We start from the raw sequence: 17,324 nt of genomic DNA, 5'->3' as shown, positions 1-17,324 counted from the left end.
CTGTGTCCTTGTATTCTTCCCTAGACATCTGCTGCTGGCAATAGTCAGAGACAAGAGATTGGGCTAGGGGGACCTTTGGTCTACTGCAGCCTGTCTGCTCTTGAGATTAGCTGTCCATACTATCTACTTTTCTACTGTCTAACCTATATTTTTTCTGCTGCAGATTAAGTTGGTATTTTTGGATTTGTCCCAACTTCAGATGCCTTTGCCAAAGTTCCATTTCCGTTAATACCTGTCTCCCATTTCAAACCTTGAAGGACCTCCGGTTAGGAGCTCAAGTTTCGGTTGCTGTTGCTTGAAGCTGCCTTCAACTAAGGCTGCAATGCTCTGGGCAAGTCATGTTACTGGTTCAAAACCCTGTACCTTGGAAGTTCACAGTATGGATGTGTTTTAGGGGCAGACTGGTCAGCCCTAGATGAGCTACACATCTTCTTTGCTTTTGTGGATTGTGCTTCTAGATTTGATATTGCCTGAGCTCACGTGATCCTTGTGGAATAACCTGGGAACAGTAGAGTCTCCATGGCACTGTAGAGAGCCCCTCTGAAGTCAGCTCAAACTGAAGATAAAGTAATGGCTTGTGCTGTTCTACTGGTCATATCTTGTATATTTATTTAGCTGCTGTAGTGTCACCTTCCTTCAGCATAGCCAAGCACCAAGCCATTTCCCACCTCTCATGTCATTTGGCAGTTCATAAGGACCCACTTAACATGGCTTTCTCCTACCCACTGGTGCTAGGAATGTTGACATCAGTGCTGAGCTGATCTTGGCATGACTGTCAGCGTGAGGACTTTGTGTTTTTTTGTCTTCTCTTTGTGCCTGACTTCTCTAGTGCTGTTGATCTAGTGCTGGAAATTACAATCCTTGAATATACTGAGGTGTCTCTAGTGTGGACAATAATGTGATGGTCTTTCCTCCTTACCTCTTTCAGGGATTTGCTGCATTGTGTGGCAGGAAACTATGCATTCCCCTCATCATTGAGGCCAAAGCCTGTCAGGGTTTGGTAGATCTCCTGCACTGCATGGACTCACACAGATTCCATCTTCCTGTCAGCTGGGCTCTTTTGTAGTCATCTTGCTTGGTGTAGCAGTTACTGGCCCCATTTCAGACACTGGCAAAATGAGAGCTACTGTCATCAGGTATTTAAGGAGATGGAACACCTGTGCATGCATGGCCAGTGCCCTCTCTTTATCACAATACTGCAGATTTACAGTTATACGCCCTTAAAATAGGGTTGCTGAGAGATTAAATTAAAAAAAAAATATTCCTCTGTTCTGCTTAGTAAACTGTCAGGCCTTCTTCACCATGTATTTGTGCTGTGCTTTATCAATTGGCATATCAAGTGAGTTCTCAGCTTTTGTTAGTGAGGTCCAGATTGCTCCATGCTTGGTGCTGCAGCCTGGACACAATACAGTGAGTGCAGTCTTGCAGTCTGCCAGCTGGGCTGCTTGTGTGCCGCTGGCAGCCTTGTTGATCACTTGAGCAATATCAGTGCAAACAGCATTTGCTATTTACATGTCATCGATCTGATCATCTCACCAAAGTTCTTCTGTCATGTTTTTTTTTTTCTTTTTAAATTTTAAAAGAAGCTAAGCGTTATTCCCATTTATATTTAGAGTTTATGTTGAACTTTACTTGATTGCTTAAGAATTCAGAAGTTTATAGCATTGAGTTGTATATATGCCGTTGCATCATTCTTTCACAGTCCTTAGCATCAGCTCTCCTCCTCTATAAATTGCTGTATATCTACTGCCAGAAGCTGTGTTGGCTTAGGAAAAAACTCTTCAAAACAGTGTACTGCTTGCCTTCTTACCTTCTGTAGTGTGTGTTATGTGCTTGGTTGGGCATTTATGTTTTCCCTTACTGAGAAAATTGATTTATGAAATCATAGCAATAGACAGTAGTAGTGGAAAAGGCAATAGTTTGGAATGTCTTAAAGGATCAATTTGTGTTATTCCTTGGAATATGGTGACATTGGTAGTAGGCTATTAATATTCTAAGTTTATCCTAAGAAGATAACTGACTATTCCAACATTTTAAGTGGGAACAAAGATTTTTATTTTGCTGCTAAATGCAGACTGTGAATAGTTCGATATTATATTACTGTCACTATTTTAAATATCTTAATTCTTTGACTTGAAGCTGTCTTTGTATCAATGTTCAAAACCACACTTCACTATCACTTTTGTGCAATGAAAATTTACATGGGTCTTGAAAGAGAATTGTAATGCTGTATAATTTAGGTAACTGCAGAAATGTCATTCCATTTGTGTGTTTCTTTTGAAGAAGACTTTTATGACAGGTAAAACAAATTCTTATAATAGCAAAAGCCCCCACTTCTGGTTCCATTATTTTTGTTGTAAATACCACAACAGTTACAGTGAAATCTAAGACACAGAACTACAGCTTTTTTCTTTTTTCCTTTTTTTTTTTAAAATAAATGACACCTTTAGTGTTTTAAAATTAATTTTGGAGTAATTATTAAGGTTTCACAAATATCTTTTTGATTTGTAACTCACTCTGACGTGTGCAAAAAATGAGAATAATAGAGTGATGTTTGGAATAAAGTTAAACTCTCCACAGGGTTAGGTTTCCATATTAGTGTTAAAGGCTCTGCACTTGAGGTTGTAGTTCAAGTGGCTTGAGTAGAAAGCACCACAGTAGTCCAGCCTTTCCCTGTCCCCCACAGCTAGCTAACATTCTTTCTCTTATTCTGACAAAAGACTTTGTGCAATTATGTGACAGATAAATTAGGAAATAAAGTCACTTGGCTGAAAAATACCATTGCAAAACTATCATGGCTGGGACAGAGGTTTTGTTTTATGATTCATTTCTGATTCTCCCTGACCAAAATTTTCTGGTTTTTCTGTAGGTAATAAATTATGTTCTGTATTTCTCATTGGAGCTGCAGCTCTCCCCGTCATGCACATACCGAGGTGCTTCCCTTTCTTTATGGCAAGATACTGAGTATCTTTTATCCCAGTTGCTCTGATCAAGAAACACAGTGAAGTTTATTTCAGTGCAATTTAATTTTAAAGTTGCTTGTTCTAGTTTGGACTTAAGAAAGGTTTCTGTGTCTAAAACTTGTTGGGTTTTACCATCTGTATCAGCTGGTATAGTAAAAGATAATATACTCCTTTGATAAGCTGTACCTTATTTGGGGTTTTATAATATTTTGGTGCTGAAATCTCTTCTAAACTGTGTGGTAGCCTGAAATATGTGTTTTTAAAATAAAACTGTTATCTTGAAACTAAATGTTGTATTTTTAACTCTGTCTTCAAACGTGAGAAAATATTGCCACTTTTGGAATAACAACATAGCTGTAAGTGCAGAAGTTACCAGAAGGAAATCCAGATTCTTTGGCAGTAGCACACAAGACAGTTGGGAGCTTTTCACACCTGGAATCTCCAAGTGATGATGAGTATTTTGGCACCCAAGAGCTTGAGATAGGAAAACCTAAAATGGCATTGGTGTTGATTTTTTAAAAAAGATTTTCTTCACTACCAGTATTTGGAAATTTAAGTCAAGGTCTTATATTTAGTTTTCTCAGTGACATACTGAAAGATGATTTTCAGAACTCCAGCTTCTAGTGAATGTATGTAGAAAATATCCAGGTTGTAAGCATAGGATGGCTTTCCAGTTTGGGTGTTCAAATGGACACACTTTGAACATTTTTTGCCATAGTATTTACAATGTGAACATGCTTCTTAGCCTAAGAAAGTGGACTTTACCATAAACGTGGTGGAATTAGGACCTTTGAATATTTCCTGCCGTGATTTTTCTCTTTATGATGACTTGTTAAACTTTTCTTTGTATGTTTAACTTCTCCTGCTCAGGGGTTGAAAGTACAGAAAGAGAAAGTAACTTTTGTAGATTCTAGTAGATATACTAGTTTCTTAAATGAACTGAAGGCAAGCAGATAAAGCTCCTAATAAGCACAGAGAATTCCTAATAGGAAAAGGTTGCTATCCTTCCACAGGAGAGGCAACAGGTCATGTATTTTTCCTTTCAGTAGAACAGAAGTAATCTTTTGTCCTTATTTGCGTTGTCCTGAAACTTACAGTACCTCCATTCAGCCAAAATTTTCTGTGCTATTTCCCAGCCTTAGATCTGGATTTAAACATCTACAAAGGCTGGTACGCAGAGATTGGCTTTGGGTAGGGCCATCTCTAAAGAAATAACATGCATGCACACAAATTACATAAACCAGTTGTCTTTGCTTGCTAGGCTAGAATCAGCTTTTACAAACTGGGCTTTTTTTCCTGGAAGTTTTGGACTGTTGTTTTCTAATAGCATATAATCTTTTAGTTGGTATAGTTGGTATACTTGCTTGGGGTAAATCAAAGAAATCCTTTGTGGGGATGATATGTAGGTAAAAGCAGTTAAGTGGATAGAAGAGTTTAAATAATGGATGCTGTTTGTACAATATTAAATTCTGGATATAAGCACTAACCTTCTTTTACCTGTTCTTATGCTGTGATCAGTTTCCATGCAAAGGCTCATGTTATGGAACAGCCTGTACTCTTTGTGTTCTCCTAGTTATTCCATGACCTGTCACCTGGAAATAAATTTGACAGAGGGCTAATTGCCTTTAATGGTGATAATTCTGTTATCTTACGTACGTCCTTTGATCTGATAAGGAAACTGATGAGTTAATGAATATAGAATTTTATGAAACATATTGCAATTAAAATCACTGTTACTTTCTTAGGAGAATTATAAAGACGTGTTTTTTGTGCAGAATATAACCGTACTGCCACCTATAAAACTGTGTTGCTAAAGGATTCATGTGTTGAATGAGTAAGGGAAAGTTTTCACCTTAACTGTATGTCATTAACTGTTCATCTGCTTCAGTGGGATAAAGAACATGCTGGAGCTTTCTGAAATTCTTTAACAGCATTGTAGGCTCTTAAACTGCAATCCTGACAGCAACATATGGCTCTATTTGAGTAATACAAATGGAACTGTTTGTACTTTATTGAATATTTTGTTCATCTGTGGATTTTAAATGGGCCAAACAACCAGAATTTAAGTCCTTGAAATTCAGAGATGTTTCAGTTTCAGTTTTGACCTGAGTACCACCTCTGATGAAAGCATATTTGTGTCTGTCCAAAAGTCCTTTAAAAACTCCTCTCCCATAATGTCCCCTTTTTCCCACATGCTTTTGGTAAAGGCATTCATGTCCTAAATTGCACCTACTAGAATATGTGTCTTCTGTTATTAGGTAAGGAATATAAAGATATTTATCCACTGCAGTATGTTAATAACTAGCAGATTTTCAGTTATACAGTGTTAAGGTCATTAGAGAGCTGACCAGAGCAATGAAACCTAGTTTAGATCAGAGTGTGAATAAAGGCTTTAAAGAAACCATATTCTAGCAGCAGTGCCTGAGTGTAAGCATGGAGGTGTACGAACATTTGATAGAGTTGTAATTAAGCAAAATTAGAAAACAACTTCAGACTTAGGGAAATAAGACTGATATCACAAAGAAGTGAAATGCTAATCTTTTCTCCATATTAGGTATTGGTATGATTGAGTATAATTCACTCTTGGTGTCTGACTTAATGTTGCTGCCCATACCAGAAGAAGAATGTGGAGCAAGGAGAGGATTTTCAAAGGAGGGCCAAATAAAAGACTGGTGGAGTAGGAAGGCAGGCTTAAAGTTTGATTTATGAATTTAGAGGAAGTTAGAAAAAAATGAATTTATATGCTTAAATGAGGTGAAATTACTGGAAATAGAATTTGGTTTCCAAAACGGAAAGTCCTGTGGTAAGAATCTAAAATTAGATAAATTAAATCTTGAAACAAAGCAAGTCATGCTTATTGGGAGGGAAGGGACATACAGGAACATGTTATCAGTGGAGATAGGAAGCTCTTCATCATTTGGACTCTTAAATATTAGCATGCGCTGATTCACTGAAGGGGATGAAGTTATGTGGCCTGATCAGGTAGAAATTTGGGCTAATTTCAAGCTTTCTGGCCTTGAAATTTGGTGACTGAATCCTCCTGAATCCTCCAATAGAAGCTTGCAGATTATCAAGCTTCAGGAGGTGTTAAGCACCTTGTCTTCAGGGGCTCAGGAGAGAACTTCTGCATCCCATGGACAACAATTGGATGGGTCCTGGGGTTGTGTGCTTGGCGTAACAGTGATTGATGATATAGAATAGATTTTATTGCTTTATAATGACATAGGATCATGAGAGGTTTAACAAGGAATTAGTGTCTTGGAACAGATTGAGGAATTGTGTATAAACGAAGATTTTGTTACCTTGGCCATGCAGGTGTTATAATAATATGGTACTTCTATGATAATATTTGAAGTATGGGATTGTTCTATGAGTATGTGTATTGTACCGTCACATTCTGGGTGATGCTCTCTTGTTACTTGATTCTCTCAAGAATCCATGAATGAGTAGCTCTCGGGAATGTTTGACAGAGCTCTGACTGTAAACTGTAATTTGAAATGTATTAAAGTTAAACAGTCAAAGCAGGTGTCAGATCAAGGCTGATAGCAGCATTAACAAAAAAACCTCTAAACCCACTGCTGTCGTATCTTTGCTTTAATAAAGCATCTGCTTTTCCCACAGGTGATGAATTTTGCTCATGTTTGAAAGCTTTAGCAAAAATCATCCTTGCCAATTTTAGATTTGCTCCACTGTGATGAATATTTTCTCCATTACTTTTGTTTTTTTTAAGCAGATGTCAGAAAAAACCCTAAACATGGAAGTCCTGATGTAGGTGCAAACAAATTACTTAGTGACGACCAGCACCTGCTTTGATGTAACTGGGGTGTAGTGGAAGGGGAATCAAAGATTTGAACAAGTGGAAAAATGACTATACGTGCTGTAAACATGTAAATTTGAAAATAGACCTTTTTCCTCATTAGTGCCATTTCATTTTCTCTTTGACTTACTTAGTCCCTGACTGTGTTATGCTAATTCTGTTGGAAGGGCTAGTATTTATGGTCAGTAGTGAGTAATGTGAAGAGTGTTCACAGAAATCACTGTAATTCTCTTCAGAATTTTTACTTTATCTGCAGAGGAGAATTTACCAGCACCAGTAGAATTTGAATTATTTTAGTTCAAGTTGATTAAGTTTCAGGGTGGATGCTGTTACTTGGAATACGCAAACCTTAATTTGGTTTTCCTTCATTTGTTTGGATTAAATACATTCAGGCTACCTATTCTGAATGAATACTCTTTTACAGGGGTGTAATTTGCTCTAATTTGGTATAAGTTTAGACCTTCTGCTAGTCCAGATTAGTTTTCTCCAGGGCAGTCTGTTTTGTTTGGAGTTGGTCTTGCAACTGAAGCAAGAAAGGCATAAATGAAATATGAAATATAAATGAAACAAATACGAAAAAAAACCCATAGTTATGTCAAACAAACGTCTGTCTTAAAAACCAGGACTTTTAAACAGCAGGTTGTTTTTTAAAAAGCATGATTTAGTCCCACTAGTAAATTTGGCATTTATCCAAATGGAAGGACATAGTGTTAATTTAAATCAGAATGGTTGTACCAATTTTTGCATACCATTTGCTTGTTGGTTCAGGGAGAAAAGAAGTTTTCACTTTTATCTTATGCTATTTTGGAAGTGATAGAAATAAACCTAAAGCAGATACACTTTTGAAGAGACGTATTATTGCATCAGAAAGTTGGTACAAAGTGTTACACTTGTATAATTATATCAGTGTAACAAATAAGCACAACGCTAAAACAATTTCAGACAATTGAAATAAGCTTTTAATTGGTTGTAGCAGTTGCTGATGAGAGCAATTCCGAATGGATTACTCTCCAAAAGGCAATTTTTTATATTACTGTATCAAATTTGATTTAGAGATGGTTGCCTAAAATCAGAAAATTAAAAAATTAGGCAGATAGAATTATCCAAGGTTTTTTTTCCTATTTTGCTATTTGTACCCAGGCATAAACCAGCAAAGTTGTACTTTAGACATCTTTAATCATAAGTAATCCTAGTTATGTGAAACGCATTGTGGAATAGTCTTTATGCAGTGCAATAAAAAAAAAAAATAATCCAATTTAAGTATCTATTTTAAATTTTGTTATATTGCTATTAATTATGTAACCAATTAGTATTTTATTGATTAGATTTAAAAAAATGTTTAAATTTAAATGCAGTTATGATTCACAGCAATTGGAAACTACCTGCAGAATAGAACTCTGAAAATGTTTATGTTTATTAGCACTGTTTTGAGATTGGGCTCAGAGGTCTGAGAGAATGGGTTAAAAAAAATAGAGAATATCCTTAAATTTCCTTCAGTACTGGAAGTTGCTTGGCTACAATTCCAACATAATCATAGAATAATTTGGGTTGAAGAGAACTTTAAAGATCGTCTGGTTACAACACCTCTGCCACAGGCAGGGACACCTTCTACTACACCAGGTTGCTCAAAGCCCCTTCCAACCTGGCCTTGAACACTTCAAGGCATGGGGCATCTGTAATGCCTTTGGACAACCTGTTCCAGTGTCTCACCACCCTCATAGGAAAGAATTTCTTCCTAATACGTAATCTAAATCTACCCTCTAACATAAGTCACTATAGGATAGTTAAAGTTCAAGCTGAGAAACACAGCTATTTCTGTATTTCATGTTATTCTGTTCATCACTGAGATCCCATGTTCTGCTCTGTTTCTGCAGTCACTGGTTAAATGGAAACCATTCCTGGGATCTGGATGGTTTCTACTGACATAGACTTTGCGTAGCAGCTCCATCGCATCAGGAGGTTGCAATGAGTGGAGGAGGAGAGCAGCCTGACATCCTCAGTGTGGGAATCTTGGTCAAAGAAAGATGGAAGGTGGTGAGTATGCATTCCTTCAATTCTTTTTCTTCTTTAAAACATGTTTTTAAATATAAGTAGTTTGTGCTTTGAAATCTGTTCCAAAATTCTTGTGAGATGTATTTTACTTAACACTTACCGTGAAAGGACTTTAAAATCACTTGTTTCTCTTATCCTGCTTTAAAAAGAAGCTATAAGGTGGGTTTTGTTTCTGGTAAGGACTGAGGAAAGCATTTAAATCCTGATTTAGTGCCTGTTAAGAGCACAACTGAAGGAATCCTGTTAGTTCACTGAATCCAGTCTGCCAGTGATTGTGTCAGTCTGTTTTGGAAATCAACTCAGGCACCCTCCTGAAACTAGTCAGATTGTGAGATTTGTTACTACTTACAGGGAGATCTTGCAAGACCTTACTGCTCTTCCAACTACAAATTATTTTTGTTATATTTTATAGCACAGATGTATTCCTGGATGATTTATATCCCTTTGATTGTGTGCCAGTATTGGTTTTACCATAAATAGCTCTGTCCCCTTTTGGTGTTCGTATGCATTTGAAACGATTTTTGCTGGGAAGGCAAGGCTGAGTTCTCAAAGTTCCTTCTCCATTCCCCTCATCATTTTTTGATTGTGGATTTTTCTGAGTTTAAAAAAAAAAAAAGAAGGGGGGGGGGAAGGGGAAAAAAGCCATAAATAAACAAAAGTGTTCATAATAGAACATTTGGGGAACATTCTGGATATCTCTGTGTGTTTAGCAGGGTATGAATGAATACTGAATCACTATTTTTTGCACTGTCTTTGCTTTATATTACTCCCATATTTCAATATTTTATTAAAAACTGTTAAGACTGAACATAGAAAATACAGATTCATTGTTCATTTCAAATTCATAGAGAGAAAATAATTTCAAGTATCCTTCATTTAAAAATGCAGGAAGCTGGTACTAGCTTTATGTAGGAAACCTTTACATTTCTGTTTGTGTAAATAGAATCTAAGTGGCTATCTTTGGAGTGTAAATATTTGTAAAATACCTGTCTATATTGCATCTCAATATTGCAATGAGATAATAATTGTAAATACAGTCTTGAGTCAGATCCAGTAGAATAAAAGAGCATTATAAAGAGAGAACTGTGCTAATATATCGCTATCCACAAAACTACTCAGTTGTCTGGTATGTGGAAAAATAGTCCTGTTTTCTTCAAGTTTATTTTCTTTCCTGTGTTCTGAAGGCTGATGATCAGCTGTCTTTTGGAAAACTTTAAGAGTAGGCTGTTGTTCCTTTCATATGATTATATATTTTAAATTGTATGGTTTCCAAATCAAGTGTTAGAGGTGATGATGAGTGCTAAATATTGTGTTTGGTTTTCTTAATTCCTGCAGCAAACAAAAAGGATTTCTTGATGGCAGCTAAGGGGATATACTTCTTGAATTCAGGTTATCATAGAACAGTCTGCCTGTGGAAGAAAGCAGCATGCAAATTTCAGACATTTCGTAGTGCTTGTCGCATATGTATTAACAGAGTTAATACTGTTCTGTTAGGTTATAAAGTATTGAAGCTTTTTGCTAGTGTTCTTGAAGCAGCAGAGTACTTAGAATTCCCTTGTGTAGAAAGATGAGGTGGTATGAAGCAGTGGACTTAGAAGTTTTGGTGACAATGAGTACTGTCCCTACTTACCAGTTGTTATTTGTGGAACTCTCTCAGTGCCCTGCTTTCTTTTTCTTCCCATTGAAGAATGGCAGCTCTGTAGTATGATTGCAAGGGATTATTTTGTTGTAATCAGATAAAAAAAAAAAAAAAAAAAAGCACAATTTCTGGAAGTTATGTAAATATTTACGGGTAAAATGCAGTTTTCGGGATTTCTGGTGCTTAGGACCTCGGTCTTTGTAAATGTGAAAACATACCTGAAATTTGTGGATATGAGCACTTTTAAAAACTATGCTTAGTTAATTTTAATCTGTATATGTACCTTAGGATAATTTAGTGTGAGATGTCCCTGCCCATGGCAGGGGGGTTGGACCTAGATGATCTGAAGGTCCTTTGCAACCCTAACTATGCTACGATTCTATGATTCTATTTTGGAATGTAAGCATAGAAAATATTTTTTTCCTCAGTGACACCCTCCTTGTCTACAGGTCTCTGTATCTATTAACATATGCTTTAATCCTCTGTGATGTCTTTTCTCATCCCTCTTTTTGGCTTTTGAAATATTTATTATATTCCTGACTTGGAGACACTTGATTGTAATGATAATTTTTTTTGGGTAGGTTTAAGAATGCCATTCAATATGTAGTGTAAGCAAAAGTATCAAGATTAAACATGTTGAAAATTGTATGCTCTGGATTTGAAGCATACAAAGTATCGAAGAGAGAATGACTGGTGTGTGAGATGATGATGTGGAGAAGAGAAGCTTGAAACTAATGTACAACGTGTAAATGAGGACAATGTGGTCCTTGTCAAGGTAAAAGATGTTGAGCCAATGCGGCAGGAGTCCAGCACGGTTTAACAGGCAACTCCTGTCTAAACTCAAGAGCAAAATGCAAGTGAACAGAAGGTGGAAGTAGGGATGAGCTGCCCAAGATTAGTATGGAGATATTGCCTCTCTGTGTTGGGATGAAAAATAGGAAAGCCAGAGCTCAGCTGGCTTTGAAACTGGGAGGGATATGTAAAGCAGCAAGAAAGCTTTCTACATGGACACTGGCAGCAGAAAGAAGACCAAGGAAAATGTGGCCTTATTCCTGAATGCGGTGCGTGACCCGGTGACAAAGACGCGTCAGATACTTTTATCTACAGTCAAAGAGAGGTTCTTCATGTCTTTGTGCCTGGAATTATTGACTGACATCATTATTGGATGTATGTTGATGATTCTGGTGTACTTTATCTGAGGATAGAAATTGATCTGGTTATTTTATTAGTGCGGTCGTGTGTTGTGGCCATGTGTTAGTTTTTGTTTGGGTATTTTTGTGTTTGTGGGGTTTGTGGATTTTGTTTGTTTGTTTTAAATTTTTAAAAATAAAAAGCAGGAAACCCTTTCAGAGGCAGACTTTCTCAGTCTGGCTGGTTTTCAAAGCTGGTAAATGAAGTTACATGATAAACCATTTTAAGTTTGTATAGGGGTGAGAATGGCTGCATCAACTCTTTCCATTTCCCCTCGCACCTTTTTCACCATGCATTCTCATTGCCTCTGTTGTGCTTGCACCATGCTGAAAATTTATGTGCTTATGCTGAAAATTTCAGTCAGATCGATGTCTGTGTTTAGCTGTCTGAGCCTTGTTAATAGCTCAGAGCTCGGGCAAGATAATGACATTACCAGACCAAGAGGCGGAACATAAAAATGCAGGTTTGAAATGGCCAAATTAGTCCTGAATCTACATCTTTGAGAGATACACATACAGACCCACATACTTTTCCATATTTAAAAAAAAATATAAAATCCTGTTAAAACTTGCTATTTTGCCCAATATTTAGATGACAGATACCATTCCTTTCTCTAAGGGCTAACACCCTATATATTAAATACACCTGGATGTAGCCAAGTTATACTGACTATTTCATCAGACTTGTAAGGTTTCTGTTTCTCACGGTTTGTTGTTATTTTAGAGTTAACCCTAGGTTCTAGCCTTAGTGGTACCTTAAGCAAGTCATGTCCAAAGACACAAACTTTTTATTCAGGATTTCTGATTCCCTGTTCCTGAACTTGTTACGTTCTTGGAATATGTAGGTTAAAGAGTAACAGTCTTAAGCCTGTGTTGGTAGCATGTGTGTTATACTGCTTCAGAGAAAGAGTATACAGCCTGTGGAGAAGAGGTTGCATTTGCTAACATCTAGTGTGCTTGTTAGAAAGAAATGAACGTGTGAATTTGCAGTAAGAAGGTGTTTTAATAGAAGAAGATATTTAGGTGGGTTAGTTCTGTAGGTCTGAACATGTGATGTGCTGTCTATCCTGTGTACCTTTGGAAAATTGGCGATGAACTGGCCAGAAGTGAGTAATGTAGATAATACTGTGAATCTTGGGCCACATTTTCCTCATCTTAAGAATACTGAAATAGCAGTTGAAATAGTGATGGTGAAAGATCTTCAGGAAAGAAGGTGCATGACAAGGTACTAAATATTGTTGTAATCATATTACGACTTGAAAAAAGGAAGTAAACAAAATGAGTGTTTTATCTGTTACCTTCTTCCCTTTTCTTAGGGACGTAGGCTGTTTTAACAATTGTTTTTCCTTCTCAGTCAGATGGCTGAGTGTCTGGGTTAGGAGACATTAGATTCATTTTCAGAATCTGAAGATAGGTCCGTGTATTGCTGATCTCTAGGTCCTTGGAATGTTTAGATGACACTTAATACAGTGTAGTCATATAACCTTAGCAGCTGTGTGTTTTAAATGACAGTTAGAAAACCATGTCAGTTCTTTCAATGTAAAATATAGTAAAAATACAATATTGTGCGTTCTTTAGGTTGTTTTTTATCTTCTTTTTTATCAGTTTTAGAATGCTAGCTACAGCGGAGATCACCATATGAAAGCATTAAATGAAATAACATTGACATTATTGATACTGAAAACCAAGAAGTCTCTTTTCTGTGGAAACATTTAAAGCAGAGTGAATAATATTAATATTTGCTCTAAATGCAGAGCAAACTGATTAATACTCCAGGAACATTCTTTTTACCTCTTCCTAACACAGATGAAACATTAGGTGGTGAAAGTTCCTTTCATATGTCTGTTAATAAGCGTAGCATTGGTGAGCCGTAAGTAAATGTGAGTAACATTTGAAATACGTACTCAAAGATAATCTTAACCATTTCTTATAATTTATGATTTAGCTGTTGTGTAAGTTACTGCATAGAATAGAAAATGCTGTCTCTTTTCAGTAAGTCCAAGAACTTTTGTACCTTTACAATTCAGTGTGTGTATTTCTGAAAAGAAAAAGATGGTATAATTTAAAAACATCACTGTGCCTTTGTATTTGGAGGTCTCTGGGTAGTAAGTGACTATTTGAGGAAAGACTTTATTCAGCATGCTGACTTTGGTCAGAGTCGTGCAGGGAATGCTATTGTATTAAATAGAAGTAGTATAGTGTAGATGAAGATCATGTGTATTAACTTGTTGTCCTAGGATTCTCTTCCAAACTTTGGTTAGCCATTCCATTCTAGGCAATTCAGTAGCTCCTTTATGTACTGAAGGTATCATTATGTTGTTTTGTATTTGCAGTATGGCAGGCAGTACAAAGCAATATTGCTGTTTTGTTTCCTTTCTTCTCCCCTCTTTTAAATCTGTTTTTTGTTCTTTCTTTCTTCCCCAATGTAGCTGAGGAAAATAGGAGGTGGAGGATTTGGAGAAATCTACGATGCACTGGACTTGCTTACTCGGGAAAATGTTGCGCTGAAGGTCGAATCGGCTCAGCAGCCAAAGCAAGTGCTGAAAATGGAAGTAGCCGTGTTGAAGAAATTGCAAGGTAGGTCTGTACCCTGGATACATCAGAAGTAGAATGTCAGTGTTGGAAAATCATTATAATCTCTACTTAGTCACAGTTTGAGTAAGTATTCCCATATTCTGCAGGTTATTGGTAGATGGTTATTTAAAGTGGAATGAAAGCTCTTTTAGCTTCTGAAAGTTTTGCTACAATAAACCTTTTATCTGAAACTGGATGACATGAAAATAAAAAGAACAGAAAGAACATTAAATAGCTGCAAAACCTATGCTCAACTAGAGTTTATTCTGGATCCATATCTTTTCCTTACCTTGTTTGCTCTAGACTTCACTGTTGTTAGCTTTTTATTTCCCCTTCTAAGATGGTATCTGTTTTTTCCTGTACTATCTAGCACTGAGTATTTGTAGGTCCTTTACATAGCATCCATGATAAAAATATTAAATACTTGTAGAAAAAAAATAACTGGTATGTAGAGTCCTGAAATACTTTCATGGTTCAGGTCATTCAGAATCACAGCTTTGAACAGTCATTTTTGATGTACCTTTACTTCACTCTCTGAAGCTACCAATATAGAGAAATATGCAATGGCTTCTCTTCATTGCTTTTCACAACATAGGATTATAAAAAGAATGTTTAAAGGGTAAGTTTCTTTCTTTAAAAAAATTACTTTGAATCTGGAAGATTTTGACTAATACATCCATCCCTGTCAGTAGCCCCATTTTCCTAAACTCTTAAGTTTGAATAAAACAAAATCTGCATGACATATGGTGCTGCCTAATCTGCTGCAAAGGTCACATTGCAGCAGGAATTGACAGCCTCTATAGATTTAAGAGGGCAAACATGTCACATGTTATAGTGTTAACAAACTGTTCAAATGTTTCTATCTTTTTAAAGAGTTCACAAATTTCACAGTCAAGCAAGGAGATTCAGGGACTGCATACTTGCTTTCTTTGAATTTTAGAGCTTCCAGTCTAGAGATGAATAGTGAGTTTCGATATTATCAATTGTAAATTTAGAAGCCATTTATAAAGGGTTTTGAAAAAAATTAGTGAGTTTTGAAGAAATGATTACTCTGTAACTACGGTGTTTTTAAATGCTCAGAATAAAGTTTTCAAGGTATTGTTCTTTTTTTTCGTACACACATGGCCTTGATTCTATTTTTAATAAAAAACAGTCTTTAAAATGGCGTAAGTGAAGCAGCCAAAGTAATAGCAAAAATCGTAATAACTGAAATGAAATACTGGAATTTGGTAGCACTACAATGTCAATGTATTTGTAAAAACAGCCTTATATATGTCTGGATAGCTGGTGTATTAGAACCTTCTATTGTGAGTTCATGTGTAGTAGAGTTAAGATATTACAAAACCACTTTTTTCTTAGTAAAAACTTTTTTACATTTTGAAATATTTTTGGAAAACGATATTTGCTGAAATTATAAAAAATTGTCCTTCAGCAGTGGTCCTACTGAATTATGGGAAAGCCTGTCTAGATGGAAAGAGCAGACTCATGAAACATCTGAACAACAGATCCACTGAGGCAAATAATCCAATTAATATATAATCCAAATAAAGATCTTTCAGTTATATATTTTCTCAATAGTATTTCTCTGAGAAAACGATAAATAGAAGGGTTTTTTATATAACTGAAACCCTGATTTTGTATGTGATCCTTGAAGGAGCTCTTTTGACAGCCTTGCTTATGAGAAATCAATCTAAATATTATGCCTTAATTTTTATCTTTTTTTATTGTTTTGCACAATTTAGAGAGGACACCCCCCACCCCCCCCCCCCCTTAAAATAAAAAGTCAGTGATTCCATGATGATAGCATTAGAGGCGACCTTTAATCATTGCTGCACAAGTTACCATAGTACATTGCAACTGCTCTGGTTTTAGGTAAGGAATGTTCTAGATAATCATGAAAATGACTACAGTAAGAGGTGAATCAAGGGTGAATCCTTTGCATATATTGAGATTTATAGTTTGCACAGATACATAACTTTGTTTTTACATGCATATGTTTTTATCCATACTTAAAGATTTTTTATTAAATAATATTATGGTAGAGACCATTTTATGTTTTACCTAAAAACTTGGCTTCTAGGAGCCATTTCCATTAATTTTTTCTACCTTGCCAAGTTTTCAGTAATGCAAGAGCTAAACATTTGAAGCAGAGAAATTAAGCAAGAAAAATAGACAAAAATGGGGAGTAGAACCCATCTTTATTATTGCTTCTTGAAAAACATTTTTTATTGAATGCTTAATTTACCATGTAGAAATTGTTCTCATTTTTGACAAGATTTTTTTCTTGCAGATTGTGCGCAGGTGAAATTGTAAACAGTTCTTTCAGGCTATTTTTATAACAACCTTGTAATAGCATACGTCCTCTGAGACCAACTTTTATCTTGTTCTTCCATCCCTTTTTGGCATGTGTGTGTATATATATGTATGTATATAATTATTACCTTTTCCTCAAAGGACTTCTGTTCTCTTACTTTCAAGGTGTTCTAGTTATCTTGGGCATAAATCAGAGGAAGGAATGTAACTGTCATGAAAATCCTTTTTCTTGCAAATATTTGGAAAGTCTGGTCTACAAATAGTGTGCGATGAGAGTAAGGGAGCTGACAGTGTAATTCAGAGCTGTCTTGATGCATGGATCTGATTTTTTGGATGTATTTATTATTACAATTTCTGGGAAAATTATGAGGAAACAGGATTTTAGGAAAGAATTAAATAAACAGGTATAATATGTCTCAAACCAGCAAAACAGCTCTTCCGATCTTTACTAGACCTAGGCACATTCTGAAGGTTGTAAACATGCTTTTGAGTGTTTCTGTATTAGATTTCTATTTCACAAACTGTGAAACTGAGATGCGAATAGCTGTTGGCAGAAGCACAGGGATGTACTGTTAATATTATTTCTGCTTTCAGAAATGTTGAAAATTAAAACAGTGTGGGCATTCATTGTGGGGTTGAAATCAGTCATAACTTTGTAGATATGTCTCTTTTAAGACCCTCCCCTAGCAAAACATGCTTAAATACGTGAGTAGTTTATGACTCCTCTCTTAATTATGAAGAAGGAGTATGTTCACTGACATGGCCATTTTTATCAC

The 17,324-nt window shown here is 36.1% G+C and overlaps 1 protein-coding gene across 4 annotated transcripts in view; it reads left to right on the top strand.

Annotated features, from left to right (window-relative positions):
• The window catches only part of TTBK2 (tau tubulin kinase 2), a 100,480-nt gene that overhangs the window by 14,244 nt on the left and 68,912 nt on the right, over positions 1-17,324 (top strand). For all 4 annotated transcript variants that reach the window (XM_061462412.1, XM_061462413.1, XM_061462410.1 and 1 more), the window contains exons 2-3: positions 8,655-8,814; positions 14,091-14,238. In XM_061462412.1, the coding sequence (XP_061318396.1) occupies positions 8,746-8,814; positions 14,091-14,238 (217 nt within the window). In that variant the 5' untranslated portion in view covers positions 8,655-8,745. The remainder of the gene's footprint in view (positions 1-8,654; positions 8,815-14,090; positions 14,239-17,324) is intronic.

This window comes from Pezoporus flaviventris, unplaced genomic scaffold (genome assembly GCF_033815535.1).
Source record: "Pezoporus flaviventris isolate CSIRO_AGI_PZ_B2104156 unplaced genomic scaffold, CSIRO_AGI_Pfla_v1 ptg000035l, whole genome shotgun sequence".
Classification (NCBI taxonomy): Eukaryota; Metazoa; Chordata; class Aves; order Psittaciformes; family Psittacidae; genus Pezoporus; species Pezoporus flaviventris.
Note: the sequence above shows the minus strand (reverse complement) of the source record. Positions and strands in the feature narration are given on the sequence as shown.